The sequence below is a fragment of the Mus caroli genome, unplaced genomic scaffold (genome assembly GCF_978045245.1).
Source record: "Mus caroli unplaced genomic scaffold, Mus_caroli_1 scaffold_18, whole genome shotgun sequence".
NCBI classification, from domain to species: domain Eukaryota; kingdom Metazoa; phylum Chordata; class Mammalia; order Rodentia; family Muridae; genus Mus; species Mus caroli.
Genome location: NW_028227273.1, coordinates 88,748,621 through 88,766,511, shown reverse-complemented (window position 1 = coordinate 88,766,511; position 17,891 = coordinate 88,748,621). Strand labels below are relative to the sequence as shown.

The 17,891-nt window shown below is 47.0% G+C and overlaps 1 protein-coding gene across 3 annotated transcripts in view; it reads left to right on the top strand.

Moving 5' to 3' along the window:
• Window positions 1-17,891, top strand: part of Arid1b (AT-rich interaction domain 1B) — a 354,101-nt gene that overhangs the window by 255,826 nt on the left and 80,384 nt on the right. For all 3 annotated transcript variants that reach the window (XM_029471378.2, XM_021186013.3, XM_085832859.1), the window contains one exon: window positions 16,148-16,237. In XM_029471378.2, the coding sequence (XP_029327238.2) occupies window positions 16,148-16,237 (90 nt within the window). The remainder of the gene's footprint in view (window positions 1-16,147; window positions 16,238-17,891) is intronic.

Here is a 17,891-nt window from a genome sequence, read left to right as displayed (position 1 = left end):
AGTACCCGCTGAGGCAGAGGAATCACAGTACTGAATCCAGCTGGGCTGCATGGTAATACTTGTCTCTAAAAAGCACTCAGTTCCTTAAGTTTTACCAGTTACACTGATTCTGCATATAGATTGAAAATGATCACAGGAGTTGGTTTTTGCTATTTTTACTTTTAATTGAATGCTAATATATCTCTTGTCAGAGACTGATTTAGCCAGATCCCCACCCCCACCCTCATTTCTCATCTTTAGTTTTGTTGGCTGTACACTGCAGGCTGGCACGACACGCTTCCCTGCACTTGATTCTGAATCTATCCCTCCATGTACCCGTGTCCTGTCAAGGTTGCATCATTTCCCAGACCATGACTCTAAGCCACTGCTTCAGGGACGTGGTGTGTGCCGCCTCTGGCTCGCTTTCTCTGCTGCTTGCCCTTGGCCTCAGTAGCAGCTTGTTGGCCCTGACCTTGCCTATGGACTGTCTCTGCAGTGTTGCCTTCCCAGCAGCTCACTGAGCTGCACTCGGCGGCTGTGCAGCCCGTAGCTGGGCTACGGCAGTATCAAAGCTACGCTCCTTCTTCCTGGTGCTGTTGTCCAGAATCTGCTGCAAAGGAGTAACCATTTTCTCCATCCCTGCCCTGATAATGAAGTTGTTAACTACTTAGTGACCTTCTAATGTAGATCGGCACTGCAGTAAAGTGTCCCGAATGCTGATTCAGATTCTTGATGCTCTTGTGCTGCCTGCTGTGGTTGTGTTGGGAGGCCAAGTGAGTGTCCGAGGCTCAGCTCCAGAGTCCTGATGGCCCCGGCACACCTGTCACTCCTAGTGCCTTCACTTCATGTGCTCTTGAAAAGTGGGTGGAGGTTTCCTGTTAGGGACATGAATTGCCTCTTTGCTTAGCACTAACCATGCCCCAGCATCGCAGGTGCCTGTGTGAAACAGCAAAAGTTGGAACAGAATCCAGGAGTGCAGGCTGCTCTGTGTGGCGATCTTCCCCCGGTGCCATTACCAAGTCGGCTTTCTACTTACCTTCTCCCTGTTTCTTATCTTCCATTAAAGGCCAGAGCAGAGAGTGTCCACCCTCCTTGTGGATAGGTTGCCTGGGTATCATTTTGGTTAAGTTGTGGAAGTGTTTGCTGTCGAAGTCCTCTTATAGCCAATTTGGTGATGTTTTTACTGTGACAGTTTCATAAGTTATAGTCTAAGAGCTCCTTGTAGGCGTTTAAGGAGAATGGCTTTTGGATATACAAATATGTGCCATATCTGATCCCCTGGCTCTGCCAAGCTGAGTCCGCACCAGTCCATGCACTGCAGACCCCTGAGAGGCCTGTGTGTTGGCTTCACTGGCCTTGCCTCCTGAGCCTTGCCTCACAGATTACTAACAAAACTCAACTTCCGTTGACCACCAAGGGTTCTGTCAGCTTTTCCTTCCCATGCTGTATGCACAGCCAAGGTTGAAGATGGAGAACGTAGCTGTGCAGGGCAGGTGGCAGGTGGGGGCGGGTCCTGTCCCGATGGACACTTCTGTCCCTTTGATTGCTCGTGCTGCTTCTTTGTCTCTGTTAGTGACATATAAGGGCATGAACTTCAGGGTCCTGCTTATGGCTATTTTTGGTTCTTTGTCACTGGCCTGCTGTGTGTGAAGTTAAGTCGCTCTAATCTGTCTGTAGATGACCACTGATAGGTTAGAACAAATAACATAAACGTAAATATTCACGTGAGTGCCTCACCAAAGGGACATGGCTTCCTGGCCGTTCCTGTGTGGTACTGGTTTTTATTATTGGAAAATTAATCCAAGGTAGATCTTCCTACCCGTGAGAGCAGAAAGAACAGAGTTGTAAGGCCCCTGGTTTTGTTTTCTTTGTGTTGTTTGTTTTTAGGTTGTTATAAGCATTGCTATGTGCTTACCTGATGGAGGTGGCTCACCCATTTTCCCCTCGAACTGCTGGCCAGATGAGAATGAGGGCTTTGTTAGGTAGGTCAGGATCCAATGAGCTTGAAAGAAGAGCCTAGTGAGGAGGATCCTGTGATCACTCCTTGAGAGCTGTCCTCTGCCTCTTTCTCTGTGCATTCCTTTCTCTGCAGTAAGCCCTGCTTCCCTCTGCTGTGCTCCTGCTCTCTCTCTCGCGCTCTCTCTCTCTCTCTCTCTCTCTCACACACACACACACACACACACACACACACACGCACACACCCACACACAGTTCCCGCACACCTGTCCTCTGTCCAGGAGGTGACTGACATACCACTGCCTGACAAAGGCCTCTAGTTTATGTGCTTTGCAAAAGTTTGCCAGGATAGAACTTCCAAAGGAAGCTTGGCCAGTGCTGGCCTGTGCTAGGTAAACTCCAGTTCTCTAGAGTTCAGCTCATTCCAGAGTTTGTCGTCCCAGCTCCTGGAGAATGAGTTGCTCATCTAACGTGCCCTCAGACAACAAATGCACATGCTGTGACAGTTAAACAGCCCCAGCCCCTCCTTAGCACGATATGAAATGGCATCCAGGTGGGCTTCCAGACTGCAGATAAAAACAAGAAAACATTCTGGTCAAAAGACAAGTTTTCTTAATTTGACATTCACACAGCAGATTCAGAAAGGATGCTAACCAGGGGAAGAGAAAGATGGATGGCAGTGAGAAGCTGGTCGTGGGCCAGAGCGAGCAGGAAGGGCGTTAGTGAGAGGAAACGATAAAGGTTCCTGATGTCGTTTGTCAAGATTACTGCCTGTAACATGAACCACAGAGGGTGCAAACATGCCTCTCTTTTGTTTAATCTGTTCTGCCTAGATTTTTAAATCTTTCAAGCCTCAGCCCAAGCCCATCCCAGTAAATATATTTTCCGTGGTTTAATTTACCCTTAATAAGACTCAGGGTATATTACAGGTTTGTTTCTGTGTGTAAACATTTCCTGGCCGGTTTTCTCTGAGCATTGCCAGCAGTAGGCCACGCATGCTGCTGCAGGGACAACACCACTGACCTCCCTGCTGAGCTCACGTCTCAGCATCTATCACGTGGTCCGTTTTGGCTTCTCTGGAGGTAGAAATTCCGTGACAGCTTGTTCCAAGGGGAATGCATGCTGCTTATTGGCAAACTGAGCAAGCAAAGAAAAAAAAAAAAAAGAAACACACAGTGTCATTGATATATCCATGTTTCTAATCTGTGGTTACACAGAAAACATCAATTCAGCATTTCTACAAACTCAGAGAACTTAGCCAGTGTTTCCCCTTACGATGTAAAATATTTGTGTGTTAAACAAAGCAATAATTTCCTATCCTTTCCAAATGATGCTTAGCAGAAGTGAGGGAGACAGGCAGGGCTTCTGGTTTTGAGAGACGGTGTGCAGCTCGAAGAGCTTGGTGAGGGAAAGGGCACTGTTCAGCCTCTCCTTAGCAGCCTGTAACACTTCACGCCAAGGTCCACCCCAGGATGAAAGAGCTCACGAGACCCGGTCTGTCTGGCATTCACCTAGTTGGGAGATGAATGTGGTGTCTTATCTTCCAAAGGAACAAGTCTTCTGTTCTTCTACCACATTTGAATTTAAGCTTTGTTTCTTCCTCTTCCTCCACATTCAGCGACCAGGAAGGCACAGGAGCTTCTGCTCCTTTGCACCTGACCTTTCCCTCTCGGATCCCTCCCAAGCCTCGTGCTTCACCACCCTCCTCCCCCATGTCTGCTCTGTGCCTGTGTCTGTGTGTTCTTCCTCCCTGCAATTATCTGCTGTAGTGAGAGCCACACACCTTGTTCATTTCTGGAGCTCTTGGACTGTCACCACTGCAGCCATGCGCGCAGCAGTGTACTGCCTCTGTGGAAAGGGGGTTGACATTGACCTGCTGTACTGAGGACTGGAAACGTGAGGGGTACAGTGCTTTTATGAGCTAATGGAAGCACAGAAGAGGAGAGTGTCAGAATCCATTTGGCTACATTTCGGGAAATGGTGGCTAAATGAATAGTGCCTAGAGCTGGTGTGTTCTTAGCTCTTCCGTGTGAGTGTTCTAAAGGGGCAGGGCATTGATCCCGACCGAAGGAGCGAGCATTCCTCCTACTTCCTGTCTCCTGCTCTGCTGAAGCTGAGGACTCTGATGTGTTGATTGATTATAGCCGTTAAGCCTATACTAATCAGTTTCATCAGTTCCTCTCATTCACACACGTGCACCTTTGATTTCTCTTCCACAACGGGATGATGTGGGTTGTCAGTGACTAATGAAGAGCAGAATTGATTTCGGCACGAGACAAACGGAATGCCGACACCAATCCTGAAAGGCATTAATCTTTAATAATTCACATCTGCATGTTTATAAATGGTATACCCGGGGATTGTTAGTGTTGACATTCTCTCTTCCAAACAGAAAGTGACACCAGGATTTGTACTTGCAAACTGCTTTAAATGCACATTGCAGAATGCCAGGGTGTGACCTTGTGAAGGCTGCCAGTACAGTGCTGCATGGGGGCTTCTGTTGCCCTTCAGGTGCTGCTGCTTCCGGTGTGGCCTGTGACAGCCCGGCAGCCCGGCTGCCCACGACCTCCCTGCCTTCCTTTATCACCACTTGCCTCATTCATTCCACAAAGCAGACTGTGGACATGTTTCTAGGACCCTAGGGAAGTGCACTGGGCCTGCACGCAGAGAGTATGGGAAAAACATGAAGTTCATAAATAAGTGTGCGCTTGGTCTGGGGAACATTTTGACAGTTAACCATTCGGACTGGAGTTCAGATCCCCAGACCCAGGTACGGGGATCTTCAGAGCAAGCTAGCTATAGACTTTGATTGGAAGGCCCTACCTCAATCAATAAAGCAGGCACATTATAATTATTTTGTTACCTTATTATTGTTGATCCTTTACTATGTCTAATAAATAGGAAATTTTACCAGAGACATTTCTGTATGTAAAAATATGTAGTTAATATATAAGGTTCCGTGTCCTCTTCAGTCTCAAACACGTACTAGAGTTTTTAGAGTGTATCCCCCAAAGGATAGGGGGCTGTTGTCTGGGACATTTGAGATTATGGCATGAGGTGTTAAGTGTTGTGGGAGACCACTAGAAGGTGAGTGGGTAGGAGTGCCATGGGTCAGTTGAGGCTCTAAGGGATCGTTCTGGCTAAGGGCAGCGTCAGAACCACGACAGGATCTTAAGGAAGGGTGGTCGCAGTGGGCACACAGGGTTGTGTGGAGGAGGAGGGGGGATGAAGAAATTAGAGAGCAGTGTCTGTGATTAGAAGAGGAAGGGGCGCAGCGGAGGTGGAAGGGAAGCCTTTGGGCTGACCCTGTTTCTGTGGCCCTCCAGAGTAATCCTGCCTAGCCATTCAGAGGGTTTGTTTTGGTTGATTTGTTTATTTTAGCCAAGTTAGGTGTGAAAGTCTGGATACCAGGGCTGCATTTCACTGCAGATGTAAGAGAGGGTTTGAAGCTAGAGGTGTCTAGGCTTCTGAGCATTGCAGGGGCAGCGTGGATTGCTGGCCCCACCTTCACTCAGGAGGTAGTGGCTCTGGCTACCCAGAGCCTCCGGTCAGCCACAGTGGGCTGTCCTCACTGCCCCGCATGAGGTCCATGGCTTGTGTCTAGCTGACTGTTAGTTATTCATCACGACAAGCATGGGGCAGAGAGCCACTCCAGGCGGCCACTGACAAGCATGGGACAGAGAGCCACTCCAGGCGGCCTTTGTATTTGCCAGGCTTGGATTTGTTTTCCTGACCTTTCTGAGCTAGGTTATGAACTCTGTTGGTAGTGCTGCCACAGTGAGAAAAATACAAGAGGAGTTAGAATCTCGGGCCTGAGGTCACTGGTGCTGAGTCCCCATCTTCACGGCCATCACCGTGAATCCATTACACACACACACACACACACACGATTATGACAATTAAGTTCTTTTGATTTTTTTTTTTTAAACACAAAACTGTCATTTGTAGAGAGCTGCACCTCAGTCTTCAGCGTATTGCTCTGTCTTGTCCCCTCCTCTCCTTTGTTTTTTCCCTTAGAGACGGTCATGGAACAGATCTTCATTTCTGTAGTGTTATGACTCTGGGCAAGCCCTTTGCCCACACAGCTGAATTAAACTACCCTGTGCTTACTCTATTATTATCCATCCTCTCCCTCACGATCCAACTGAGGTGAGGCCTTTTCTTGTTAAGTGCAGCCAGCTTCCCTTTACATCAGGGGTGGAGAACCGTGCCTGGCCAGGAGAGGGCGCCCAGTAGATGTTGACCGAGTGTAAGCGTGCCAATTCTGAAAGGGGACAAAGAGAAAGAAAAAGAAAGAAAAGGAAAGAAAAGGAAAAAGAAAAGGGAGTGTAAGAAAAGAGAACTCTGAGGTTATTCCAGAGCTAGCTTTCATTCTGAGCTGGGGCTTGGTGGGTTGTCTCTCACTGGCCGTTCCCTCCCCTCCTTAGACTCAAAGCGGATAGATCAGTCTGTTATCCTTGTGCTTAAGAACAGCACCTAAAGCCATAGTTCTCAACTTGTAGATATAAGCCAAGTCTTTGAGTCTGAAGGCCTCTGCCTGATTCTGAGCCTTCACAGAGATGCATTAGCATGGATGGTAAAACAGTAGCTGGTGACTAATCCCTATCTCCACAGCGGGTAGTTAATACGCTCTAGATATTTGGGAAAGTGTGCTTGATAACTACGTAGCTAACATCTAAAGTAAGCCTGGTGCATATGTGAAGCTGTGGCTCCTGTCCTCTGTGCCCTATTGGTCTCTGTCACGCAACCTCCAGTTGTCCCTCATATCAGAGGCTCCAGGTAACCTGCACACAGCTCAGAGTTCTGAAGAGCTGTGTGCACAAGAGACACCCCACTGTGCTAGGTGGAACTGGACTGAGCCAGCTCAGCACCTGAAGAACCACCACACACACACACACACACACACACACACACACACACTGAACTGAGCCAGCTCGGCCCCCACTAAATCCCCCTCACTGGACTGTACTGGTTCAGGGTTTAGCTGCACACTGCCCTAGGTTTCACTGTGCATCCTTCTCTTCAAAAAGCCATTGACTGAAGCACTGCATGTGTATATGTGACACTGAATGGAGACCTCCCTCAGACATTATTACATTTAAATGTGAGCAGTGGTAGTAGGTAGACCCCACAGGTCTTGGAGATTTCGGCCTTGCTGTTGAGTTTCCCAAAGCAGTGCAGTGCTTTAGCTTTTACTTTTCAAAGAGGTTTTGGAGCTGGGAATGTAGGTTGGTGTCTTCCTGGAAGGAGTAAGCCCTGGGTTAAGTTTCTGGCACCACACAAGCAAAGTACGAGAACACATGCTTGAAGACCCAGCCCTTGGGATTAAGCCTCAGCTCCATGGGAAGGTGAAGGCCAGCCTGGACCACATGAGACCCTGCACAAAAGGAAAGAAATAGCGTAGTCACCTCAGCATCCCATAACCATGAAGTTTGTATCCATAGCACCCATGTCATAGCCCAAATTTGGTGGCACACATCTGTGATTCCTGCTGAGGAGGCAGAGACCAGCGGAGCCCCGGAGCTGGCTGACCAGCCAACTTAGCCCCATCAGTGTGCTTGACTTCAGTGAAAGACCCTGTCTACAATAATAAGTGGGAAAAGGCCAAGTCAGCCTGTAGTCTGCACATGCACACACATACACATGCACACATACCACAAAATTGGCCTGTTAATCAGTCAATATAGTTTAAAGTCAAACATACAGAAGTTTTAAGTTTTACCACAAGAATAAACAGTGTAGTTTCAAATACAATAAATTTTTAAAACTTTCAGAAACCAGGTTAATTTCACATATAAATTGATTAATCATATATTTAACAGACATTAATTCTATATTTAATAGAATAGAAACTAGTTTTTAATAATTATAATATGTGTATGCAGAGGACCTGTGTAGCACATATGTGGGGGTCAGAGGATAACATATGAAGTCCCTTCTTGCTGAACCCACTCAGGCCACCAGGCTCACATGGCAAGTGCCATCTTTTCCACCCAGATACCAGTGTTTAAATGTTGGTTTCTGAGCTGAAAATCTAGTGCTCTTAAACAGTACAGCTTTTCCTGCCACCTGTCGGATGCATCCAGGAGTAGTGTCACCATGCCTAATGACTGGGCGGGCGTTGTGCTAAAGCATGGCCTCTTGTGCCTGCAGGGCCCCTACACCTCCGTTTACAGTGTATGGGCTTTAAGCCGCAGAGGGCAAGCACAGCCCTCCCACAGGGCATCTTCACAGCTGCTCCTGTTTACCAGGAGCAAGTAGCATTGTCAACCTCTTGGAACCCAGACTGAGGGTGTGACAAGGAAGAGGGGAGTGAGCACAACTCTGATTGAAAAAAGAGGGGACCTGGCCCTACAGCCCTGAAGCCCTACAGCCCTGCCTTTGTCCTGCAGGAGCCCTGCTTTTGCCCTGCATGGGGAAGAGAGGAGCAGGCAGCACTCAACTAATGTTTCCCCTGGGGGTCCAGGTAGACAAATTGGCAACCCCATTCACAGCTTTTTTTTCCCCTTGTCCCCTTTGTATCATAAGAACTGCTAATCGGATCCATGCTGCTGCCTCGTGGTTAGTTATTAGCAGAATAAAGGCAGATTTCTTCAAAAGAACGGGTGGGGGAAATGACTATACGAAATTGCAAGGTTGTTCGAATCTTAAATGCACAGCAGTCGATTTTCCCCCTTATTCTGAATTACGCGATGAATACAAGTCTTTCATCTGTCACTATACCCATTTCTTCACAAGGCAGCCAAATATTAAGCTTCTCAAACAAAAAGAAAGGAATCTTAGGAAGAGGAAAAATATTGAAGAGGAATAAGAATGGGTAAGAGAAGGGGGAAATTAGGTTTTGTTTCATTAATTTGTCCTGGTGAGAGAAATACAAACTGCCTGCTCTGTGTGCCCCCCGCCCCGCCCCATCCTACAGAAAGCAGGGACGTGAGCAGAGTTAGCGCGTGCTACACTTCTGTGTGTCATGGCTGGGGTTGTGTGTGAGTCAGATTCGGAACCTACTACCTCTTAAGTAGACATCAGAATGCTGTCATCCTGGGAGAGAGAACCGCGTTATTTCGTGGTCCCCACCGCTGCCACCAATGCACTTTTTCTCATGCAGACTTTTGAGTCATACCACAGGCCTGAAAGCTGTCGCAAAGGATGTGTTCTGATAGAATGGCACCACAGGCACCACAGGCACCACAGGCTCTGTGGTGGACCTTACCCAGTTGCTCAACACCCAGACTGACTCCCCAAGATAGGCATGGCCCCTGTTGTGCCCTCCTGTCTCACCCACCCACCTCCTGTTGAAGCCATCACACTGGGTGTGAGCTGAGGAAGCCAATAGCCCTGCCTCCATGGTTGCCTTGTCTTCAGTGGCTACCTTTTGCTTTCAGGACACAGTTTTTATTCTTTCACCACTTATCAAGAGGAAGGCACACAGGGACTGAGCAGAGCTGGCATGCAAGTACTCTGCCATTGTGAGCCACAGTGCTTCACCCAGTGCTTCCCACAGTATGGTCAGAGGGCTGACTGAAACCTGGCCTCAGGAGGCACAGAGGCTCTGTCTGCCCTGCAGCCCAGGCTCTGAGGGCAGACTGGAGGCAACTGCTGCTAAGGCCACCTGCCTGAGTTGGTCATTGGGGCCTGCACTGTAGAAGCAGAGAGTTCTACAAATTGTCCTTTGACTTCCATACATGAGTCATGGGGTGGGGGTGGGGGTGTTCACGCACACACTCTCACGCATACACACACACTCACATTCTCACACATACACAAATACACAGTCACTCACACATACAAACACATACATATTCACACACTCACACATACTCACTTATACATGATCACTGACACTCTGACACATACATATGCTCACACACACACACACACACACACGCTCACATTCGTTCACACATATACACACATTCATTCTCATACATTTACACTCACACTCTGACACGTAAAGGGTCTGGAGGGTTGTCTTCCAGAGGCGCTGTACCCAGTTCTTGAGCTTATCTACTGTAGTAACAGAGGGAGGCAGGAGCCCTAGAAGGTTTTACCAGCAGCGGCGTTACCGAGGCAGCCTGCTCACTGTTTCTCTTCCATCCGTCCAACAGCACTGTCAGTATAATCTATGATATCATAGCTCATCCATATAGTTTTTTATTTTCTATTTTGTTTGATCTAAGAGCCAGGAACATAATTTAGCTCTTAGCCCTGCACTTGTTATAATTGGTTGAGGAGGGTAGTGAGTCTGCCCCAGGCCTGGCTTGTAGAGGCCTAAAGCCAAGTTATTGTGTGATTTCTCCTGGAAAAAAAGGAGCAAGTGTGGATTAACGAGAGAGGCCACCACCAACAGAGCAAAGAAATGTGTCCACCCAGTGTAGTTTAGTGAGCTAGGGAGCGTATTCAGGTTACTTGGGAGCACGTCACTGACCCTCTAGGCAGCCACCCCCCTGAAGAGCTCACGCCAGCACGGGCTCAGGAAGGCTGAATCCCTGGAGCCTTGTCTACAGCTTGCCAGCAACCCCATGGGACAGTGCCCCCCCACACACACACATACAACATACATGCACCCTGAAATCCTTTCTGCTTCTATAACCATGGGAAGGGAGGGGCCTTGTAAATCTGAGGAGCTCTGGAGTCTGGGAGGCACATCAGCTTCCCGAGACTTGTTTATGCAAGCCTTGGTGTTGAACATGGGAGTTTGTATCAAGTTGTCTGTCACTGCTGCCCCCCTAAGCACCACCTCATGCTCCCTGGCCTGCATGTTTTCTTACAGAATTGTCTACAAGGGGCCAGTGCCTGTGAGACGGTTCTCAGGCATTCCAGTGTTGTAAATAAAATTCTATTTTTACCATTTCATGTATCATCAGTGGCTGCTTTTAAACTACTCACAATCACTGAGTTAAGTAGTTATGGCAGAGAACATATGGTCTAAAAGCCTAAAATATTTACTATCTGCCAGTTTATTAAAAAGAAAAAAAGAAGTTGTCTAATTCTGATTAGAATAACAAGATAAAATTGCATGATTACTGTTAACTCATAAAAAATCTAATTAGCTATTAGTCCAAGTTTGCTTTCTGGAATAAGCAGTCATTTATTCGTTTGTCAATAAATATATATCGAATGCTTACTGAATATGTCTGGTTCTAGAGATGGAGCAAAAAGTGAAGCACACAGGTCCCTGTTCAGAAGGCAATTGAAATTATGAATGTCAGTCCGAGTGTCCTTCCATGGGAAGTGTGCAGTTGTGGAGCGTCAGGGCCAGCCACCCCATAGCTCGCTGTTACACATGCTGAGCTCTGTCTTAGTTGATTTTCTTACTGCTGGAACAAAACAGTTCACAAAAGCAATGCGCTGGCGCCCACAGTCTGGGTGTGCTCCGTCCTGGCTGGGAAGACACAGTGGCAGGAGCAGCTGCTCACGGCCACAGCCAGGAAGCAGAAGGGGGAATGCTTGGCTCTCCAGCCCTGGAGCCCAGTCCCCTGAATAGTGCCACCCACTTAGGGTGGGTCTTCCCACTTCCTGGGTGTGGTTATACTGGCGATTATCTCCCAAGGCATTGTTATTTAGGACACAAATGAAGCAAGGATGACCACTTCTGTTAATACCAATAATGTATCAAAAATAGCAGCCATACAAGCTAGACAAGAAAAGTCATAAAAACTAGTATGAAAAAATATAGCTGTCCCCCAGTGCAAGTTATGGTAAGATGGTGTCCCATCCCCTAAGACTGAAGCATACAGGCACTGTGAGTAGGAGAGAGGGGCTGTGTGCACATTTTTAACTTTCACTCTTTAAACTACAGAATCATACCCCCAAAGACTCAAGAAGTGCTGCCAAAATGCTACACAGAGCACCTAAAATGGAATAGCAACACTAATAAATTTTTTATATATAATGTGAAATAGCTTAATTGATTTTAGATACAAATTTGGATTTGTTACTGTTGGAGAAGTTATAAGTAAGAAGCCTTAAGTGTGCTCTCGCTTGGGACTGGAATTGGAGATCCTTATATAAACTTGTCTTTAGGCATGTAAATACCAGCATACAGGTCCATGTAATCCATGGGTTAGGATCTGCCTCTGTCCACTGGGAGGACTGGAGACATCAGTATACCAGCAACAGTGAGCCACCCTGACACCCACAGCTAAATCTCAGAGCACTCCAGGAACGAGAACCAGGACTTCTAAGTGATGGATCTCAGGACTGATGTCAAACAGACATGAGATGATCCTACAACCTCTGGTCATTCTAAAAATAAGGACGTACGCAATAAAAAGAGTAGAACCCAGGATGCAGCGGGAAGGAAGGAGTTTCCACTGGCCAGAACCGATGTGGCTTGAACTGACAATGGTGACCTTGGTGTCTTTTTACCCCTGCAAAGCAAGCATCTAGGAATTTTCTACTGTTCCATGACAGATTGCCCCAGACTTAGCAAATAAATATAGGCATGGTGTTTTGGCCAGAAGTCCAGCCTTGGCTTAATTTTGGGGCTCACAAGACTGGGTGTTCTGTCTGTGTTCTCATCTAGAAGCCCAAGTAGGGGAGAATGTATCCAGTTTCTTTCACATCATAGCAGAAATCACTTTGTTTTGGTTGTGGAAACGGTAGCTTTCCATGACTATGAAAACTCCAACATGAAATAATAGGAGAAAGAATTGGTGCTGGACCTGAAGTTGGGAAGTTTAGATCATGTTAAGGTGCCAGCTGCTTTGGACCTAAGTCAGGTATTAGCATTCTAATGGGGGCATTGTCTGTAGTGAGGAAGGAAGCAGAGACTGGATTCCCCAAAGTTCACTGGTCTATCGATGACTCAGTGAGAGACTGACTGCCTCAGGGTGTAGGTGGAGAGCAGTCAAGGAAGACGCCTGTGTCTACCTGTCTTACACACACATGCCAACTTTACAAATCATTTAATAAGGAGTGAAGCCCTCGAGCTCTGAAGCATTCCTTCACTTCCTTAAGTCAGTTCACACCATCAGCTGAGTCTGCCCTTCGAAGCCAGGCATGCAGAGACATCTCCCTTTTGATCCTGTCCAAGTCCACTGCAGAATGTAACATAACACAGATCCATTCCCTTTTGCCACATAAGGCAACTCTGCAGGGGGAGCCATCAGTCACCTTGCTTGCAGCGTTCCTTAGAGGCAAGGTGTGGGGACCATACAAGGATGTAGCTTTCCTCAAATTGAAATCCATTAACACACATGGACGTCAAAGGGGGAGATGGAAAGTCACCATTAGCAGCCACCCTTATGGTGAACCTCACAGGCAGGACTTTCTAATAGATGCTGACATTAGCAGGTGAAAGTTGCAGGAGACATGGGGCTTGGATCAACCTCAAGTGAAATGAGTACCCCAAAAGTGAGCACCAGCCAGATCATGTAATCAGCATGAACACCAGAAATGGAATGTGGGGGTGCTCCAGCGCCATGATAGGATGAACACAGAAGGATGTGCTAGTTCCCACGCGTGTCCTCTTTTTCAGCAATAAAATGCGCTACCCAGATCAGACTGGGCAACATTGTACAAAGTAACGCATTAGTACTCTTCCAGAGAGTCAAGATTATAGGGCATCAGGAAAGACTGGGGGTCTTAAGAAGGCTGTAGGACACGAAGGGGACAAAAGCTAAAAGCAATGTGGGATGAGCCTACAGACAGGACATGTACTGAGAAACCATGCGTATGCTGCAGTTATGTAACAAGCCTCTGTGCGACCCAGTGGTTTTGTAGCCTCTCTCGAGTGTTTCATAAGCAAAGTAGAAACGGTGGCTGCTCCCTGCCACGCCACTCTAGATTGGTACACCCTGTACACAGAAATATTTACACGGATGTTAACAAGTGACTGGTATAAGTGGTGGGGGTCCTTCTTATTCACCACCGGGCTGCTTATGTCATTACAGACACAGATGAAGGTAAACCATGGGGCTTAACAAAGGAGACACCCTCTTGGTTTGAATTATGGCTAACATTGAATTATGGAGGTTAGAGTTCCCCCTACGGTTAACTCCTTTATGTTATGTGGCCATGTCCTCCTTTGAAATGATTACCAAACTCTGAAAGGTATGATTTAAAATCAGCATATATAAACCCCCACAGAATTTAAGGTATTTACCTAATTAATTTCATCCAAAGATTCTGGTTTTCTGACTGTGGACTGTGGATGCAGTGAGTTTGCCTATGTTACGTGTCACACGCATGTTTTCTGGCTCATCTGCCCTAACGGTAGTTATGCCTGCGTGCTCACGGGATGTTATGCCTTAGTTACGGAACTGGCAGAGAGAGAGAGAGCATGAATGGAAGTGGGGGGTCAGGGTACCTTGCACTTATTTTTCTTCAGCCTTAAACAGCTGTCTGTCTTGGTAACAGGGTGAACATGGTGTGAGCACTCCTTTCTTGCTTGGCAGGTACATCACACTTTGCCTTGCACCAGTCAGCCCACAGCAGTGCTTGGCCTTGCCAATGCTTTGTGCAGGGTGGGACGGGTCTCTTGTAGCCTGTTCATTCTTGCTCGGTGCATTAGCTCGGTCTGCCTGCACAGTGGAGGCCATGCTGCCCTGTGTTGACAGAGAAGTGCTGTTTGTTTCCTCTGTGTGAGCGTGTGAGTCCAGCCTGCTGGGAAGAAGCAAGCAAGCGTTATGATGTAAGCACTTGCTGTCTTGGGCCAGCTCGATACTTTAAGAGTCAGGGTTTGGCTGCAGAGTGCTTTAAATTTCTAAATGGAGATTGGGGCCGTGGGGTGTTTCGTTTCATAGGAAACATGTAACCCACAGAGGCTTCAAGGCAGTTTTCGTAGATCTGTAGCCATGTCAGTGACCAGTGTTTGCCCTTGAAGTTGTTTTAGACCAGAATGTTAAATGTTTGTACTGTACAGTTAATTCTTTGGCATTCATATTAGGCTACTACAGATGCGCAAGACGGAGCCCGCTGGCGTGTGCTGTGCTTTGTAAGGCCTCTGCTAGTTGTGAGCACATGCAGGGGCTCTTCATTGCTCAGTGTCCCGAGTGTGGCAGATGCACACTCAGAAATACATACCAAGTTTTGTATTATCTCTAAAGCTGGGGTGCCTAACCCCCAGCCATGCCTTCCCAGCTGTCGCCTGCCAACCGAGGTGGAGTCATCTGCATGCCTTTTGCTGTGCTGTGCAGCTCCCATGACCATGTGACTCCCAGGCGGAGGGATGTAAGGAAGCTGTGTGTATTTGAGGTGTCTCTCTTATATTCGTTGTAACCAAGGGAGAAGGTAGAGCGTAAAGTAGCAATGCCCTCACGCTGTGCTGTGCTGGCTGCTGCAAGGGCTTGGGCCTGGAGGGTGGTGTTAAAGCCAATACTTTTTCATTCCTCCATGTGTTTAGCCTTAGAAATGTGTCTGAAGCTCTGGGCCCAGAAGTGAGTTAATATTGCCAGGTACCTTGTATGATTCTTCGTTTCAGAAATGTGCCTCAAGCCTCCGCATGATTCATGTCTCTCTTATCGATAAAATAAGTGTCTATTCCCTTATTTTGTATTCTTAGATTATGAGTTATTATATATTCTTCATGCTAAGGGAAGCATTCAAGGAATGAAAATATATGATTATCATCTCAAGAAACTTACATTGTATGTGAAAAATTGAGTAAACATTAAACAACTGGGAATTAAATAGATGCTATCGCTGTACCAGCAACAAAACTCAGGACTTGTAACATAACTCCCTCTCTTCAGTGCTAACGTGCCTTATGCTTTGTGCTGCTTGCTGGAGGCCTTCCTTCTGAGTTTAGGCTGAACTCTGCTTATTCGAAATTGGTGTTGCTGTATTGATTAGATATGAATGAATGAATGAATGAATGAATGAACGAACGAACGGGCGGGCGAGTGCCAGCCTTTTTCATTTCTGTCCAGTAGGTATGAGTTCAGAGTCAAGAGGCTAAGCTCTGCTGGCCAGTCTAGGTTCGTGGCTGTGGTGAGGGATGTACGGGCTGCAGCCATTGGTCGCTAGCTCCGTGAGCCTGATAGCCCAATCAGCAGCAGGTTTGCCTTTTTGTTTTTGTTTTTGTTTTGTTCTAAAAGCAGGTCTTTTGGTAAATATCTTTATTTTATCTTCATTTTACAGGGAAGAAGGAAACATACTTTTTAGTTCTCTGTACCTTCTGTGATCATAAAAGTGAAACGTAAGCACTTGGTTCTTGTGGTTACAATATTAATGCAGAGCATATACCCTCCCTTTCCCCTGTGTTCTACAGGTAGCCAGATGCCTCCGCAGCCACCTGGAAGCCAGTCAGAATCCAGTTCCCATCCTGCCTTGAGCCAGTCACCAATGCCACAGGAAAGAGGTGAGTCTCAGGACACACACATCCCTCCCACTATAAAAAGGTTACCTGAGGTTACTCACCCACGTGGCTCTTTATAGTTTTTAAAGGCAGTGTGTCCTACCAAAGAAATACAAGCTTACATGTAACAGCAATTACGAAGAGGACCCTTTCTTGTAGGTTGGGTGGCATTCCTGTGGTACTTACCAGCAAATTTTGAGCACATAACAAAATCTTGTATAAAGTCGTTAGGTCTTCAGACTGGAGTCACCCTGAGAGGCCACATAGTTTGATCCCTGAGGGAGGCCACAGAGTTCATGCTGATTCCTCACTCCTGGCTCCATGGTGTCCCGGTCAGAAAAGGAGCATGCGTTTGTCTGACGCTTTCAAGCAGATGTCTTCCCACACATTCAAGCTCTCCGTGGCTTTACTTGGTACTGACTGTCACTCCATGGTGTTGGCAGTGCCTGGTGTCCCCTAGGCTCATCCCTCGGTCCTTTTGTCCTGGGTGGGGTAGTACACTTGATGCTGGGGCAGGTGTAGGGAACAGTGGTTTTAACCCAGATCTGGACTAGAGAGGAGCTGCACAGCTGGAGCAGGGGTCATTCTAACCTAGTTAGTATGGACCGGCATGCTGTGCTGTGGCTCTCTTGGTTCTGTGCCCGGCCTCTCCAGCTTATGGGTCAGATGCATCCATTTTTCCATGCTGGCAGGCTTGGAGGCAGACGCGTTTGGGTGCTGGGGTTCCCGAGTGTTCCTAGGAGGTTTCCTGGGATGGTTGTGAAACTTAGAGTATGAGAGTCATGTGCACATTGTGAGTCCCATTTCTGCCTAGATTGCTATGGCAAGGTTAGGGTGGCACCCTTGAGTCAGCACTGCTGGCAAACTCCCAGCTTTTGCCAGCGCTGAGGGTGCGAAGGGGCTGTGGCTTCTTGGTCCTGGCTTGTGTCTTGGGTCTGTAGTTAGGCCAGTGAGGCATATGTAAGAGAAAACTTTCAGGCACTCAGTCCAGGCTGAGTGCTAGCAACTCACAGACGGACATCTCTTGTTTGGAGGCCCTAAAATGCTAAGTACAGCATATTGACAGGAGCCCTCACAGCCCCCAAATAGCATTCCTCAACCCTTAAAACTGGTAAAATTAGAAACACGAGTATGAAAGCCTGGTATACCTGTGAAAACCTAGGTAAATTAGTTTGCAAGGCAGAATCTGCCCCCACCCCCACCCCCTGCATAGACATTCCTGTGTCTGTCACTCTTTCTGTTCCCTTTAGTGTGATGGGTATGTGGTGATACCACACTGGCTATGTGGTGATCTCGGTGGCTAGAACAACCATTTCCTTCAAATAGCAAATTAATAATTAATACTGTAAGTTGCTAGATCTAAACGATTTTTATGAACATATTTCCTAACCCTCCTCTGAATGACTTCTGAAAACGTGACTGGACATCTTCCAAAAAAGCAAACCTTCCATTTTTTTAAAAGTAACTATTAAGTTAAATAACGGGCTGACATTTATGAGTCAATTTTCCTTTAAAACTGGGTAAAGGGGATATAAAAATGTAAGTTTAAAAGAAAGTAAGTTTATGATGTTAAAATGTAAGAAGTGTTTGCTCCTGGTAATTGTTGATATAATGCTAATTAAGAAGCCCTTGTCTTGTCACCTGTTTTTGAGTACCA